This window comes from Carlito syrichta, unplaced genomic scaffold (genome assembly GCF_000164805.1).
Source record: "Carlito syrichta isolate Samal-C Ts95f unplaced genomic scaffold, Tarsius_syrichta-2.0.1 Scaffold218378, whole genome shotgun sequence".
NCBI classification, from domain to species: domain Eukaryota; kingdom Metazoa; phylum Chordata; class Mammalia; order Primates; family Tarsiidae; genus Carlito; species Carlito syrichta.
The window spans coordinates 4,562-7,247 of NW_007162474.1; the positions used below are offsets into that span (position 1 = coordinate 4,562).

Consider the following 2,686-nt stretch of genomic DNA (forward strand, 5'->3'; position numbering starts at 1 on the left):
TCTGCCTCAGCTTTCCAAGTAGTTGTAACTACAGGCACGCACCACCACGCCCGGCTATTTTTTTGTTTTATTGTAGAGATGAGATCTGGCCAAGTTGCACGGGCTCATCTCGAACCCGTGGGTTCAGGCAGTCCTCTCACCTCGTCCTCCCAAAGTGCTGGGATTATAGGCGTGAGCCACCGTGCCCAGCCAGCCAGTAATATTTATGAACTGATTACAATATTCTAGGCACTATTCCAGACACTGGAGTTACAATGATGAGCATGAAAGTAGGTCTAGATAAGAACTGAGGTTTCCAGACATTGTGTTTACCCATTTTTGTCTTTAACTCTAGTTGCTAATTACAATTTACTTTGCTGTGTGGTATGACCTTGTTAAATTACGGGCAAGTACCCTGTCAGCTGTAAGGGTTAGACTCTTTAAGGAAGTCGAGTGGAAATTCTTCAATGAAAAGAATCTGTTCCTGGGTGGAAGCTCCGCCCACGCGGGGAGGAGCGGAGGGCTTCAATTCTCGTCTCACACAGGTGAGAGGAAGCCCCTCCCATCCCCTCTTTAAGACTTATTAGTGGGCGGAGCTGTGTTCAGTCTCGCACGTAAGGAAAGCGGAAGGCGACCCCGCCTCCTACGTGCTAGTGAGGGGGCGGGGCTGGTGAATTGGGCGTGAGCTGATTGGCCGTGGGGCGGGGCACCACGGGTGGGCCCCGCCCAAGCACTCGCACGGATCCCGGGTGGAGTGACGGGAGGGAGTCCCAGCTGCTCTTGCTTTCCAGCGATGGCGCCGCGGGGCCGCGCCCAGTCCCCCACCTGCCGGCCGGTGCTCGCCGCTATCCCGAGCTCTCTCAGACGGTGAGAACTGAGGGCAGTTCTGAGGGAGCAGCGGAACACCGCCTGCGACCGGGACCATGAGGAGCGGCCAGACCCGTGGGGCCGATAGCGGGAACAGCCACGGCGCCTGCTGAGAGGAAAAAGAGGGAGCGGCCCGGTGCGGCGGCGCGGCGGGGGCGCGGCGGAGGCTCGCCCGCGCCTCAGCGATGTCCCTGCTGTGCGTGCGCGGTGAGTGCGCGGACCCGGGTGGGCAGGCGGGGTGTGGCGGAGGCTCCCCGCGCGCTTCCAGTGGGCGTCCGGCAACCTCCTCTCCCGAACTTCGCTTCCCATCTGTGCTTTAGGGGACGATTATGTTAACGGTCGCTGAGAAACGTTTGAAGAGTTCTTTCCTCTCTTTCTTGGTTTTCCACACGCTCCTGCAAGCGACTGTTACCTCTCCATTCCGGTAGCCATGTGATAATGTTGTTGGCCGGCGGGCCGAAATCCTATTAAACAGTGACTGAGGTTCTTCTCCTCTAGGGAGAGTGGACGGGCTGGGAGACCGCGGATGGTTGGTGCCTGTCAGTGGAGGGCAGCCTCCCTTTCTCTTCTTCCTTCTTGCACCGTACCACTGCAGACTGCCTAGTAGCAGATCCTTTTTATCACTCTTTGAACGTGTTAGTAGTGCAGCTGTCACATCCCCTTTTCCAGTGTCTTTCTTGACTTGCACCTCTCTATTGCCCGCCTTGCCCTGCTCCTTCTCTGAACCCTAACCTGCAGTCTAGGCTAAGATTATTTTCCTATTCCTCTTGGAAGGGTGTGGTGACTTCTCTCCTTGGAACAGAACATAAGAGGCATGATTTATTTGATTTTAGCTTCCATCACAGTAATTCAAGTTGAAGGGCTGTTATTGCTTTTTCCCTGAGGACACTTGACCCATCTAAGAAGATATCTTAAAGTACGAGCTTTGGGGTTTAAGATGAAGCAGTGTGCACGGTCTAAGCTCCACGTGGGTAGAGACTGTCTCTTGATGATTTTTGTATTCCCAGTGCCTGATAGAGTAGAAGCTCAAAGCTGGTTTTGAATGAATGCAGGGACTGTGATTTTAGCAAGATTATCTGATCAGAAGGACCAGAGTTTGGATTACCCATCCAATTTGATTTTGGGAAATTCAAGTTACAGCCTATCATATCTGTTGAACAAGATGGGATAAAGTAGCTTGATACTGAGTGAGAGAGCATTTGTCAAATAGAGCCTTCACCAGGGCCTTTTCCTGGCACCTTTTGCTGGATAGAGTTCTTGTTTCTTTTGGCTCTCCAGATTAGAAGCATTGTTGTTGTTTGTGATTTTTCTGATTAACAGTTTTCCCCAGCTGCTGGCAAACGGAACTGCTTTGCTCTGTTCTCTTCCACTGCTTTGTTAAATCTGCATTAACCCAAAATGGATTTGGCTGTTTCCGGGGATTATGAGACACTGTCTTTCTTCTTTCATGGTTGATTTTTCATTAGTGAAAATTTTGCTTTGCTTTTAGTAAGACATTTTCTCCCAGCAGCTGGGAATCTATTTATTCCTTTAGATCCCTGCTGCTGAGTAGAAGGATTTGGGGAGAGGTTGAGCTTTGCTATGTCTCTTGGACAGTTTAATTCTCTACTGCCACACCATATTACAGAGCTAGTTCTTATGAAAGACTGTTGAGGTAGTAGCACTCTTAAATCAGAAATTCCTGTTTAACTGAATTTAAATAACTTAGCTACAGCTGTCTTCATTTGTCCTATTAGCAGGCAGCTTTCATTGTCTAGAAATTTTGTTATTTAGCTAACCTCTTTCCCTTTTTTTTTTTTTTTTTGAGTTGGAGTCTCACTCTGTCGCCCAGACTGGAGTG

At 50.1% G+C, this 2,686-nt stretch overlaps 1 protein-coding gene across 1 annotated transcript in view; it reads left to right on the forward strand.

The window, feature by feature from the left end:
• Nucleotides 1-715: 715 nt before the first annotated feature.
• The window catches only part of LOC103253290 (protein unc-13 homolog B-like), a 107,770-nt gene continuing 105,799 nt past the window's right edge, over nt 716-2,686 (forward strand). The window contains exon 1 of the mRNA XM_008051662.2: nt 716-1,053. Coding sequence (XP_008049853.1) covers nt 1,032-1,053 — 22 coding nt within the window. The 5' untranslated portion in view covers nt 716-1,031. The remainder of the gene's footprint in view (nt 1,054-2,686) is intronic.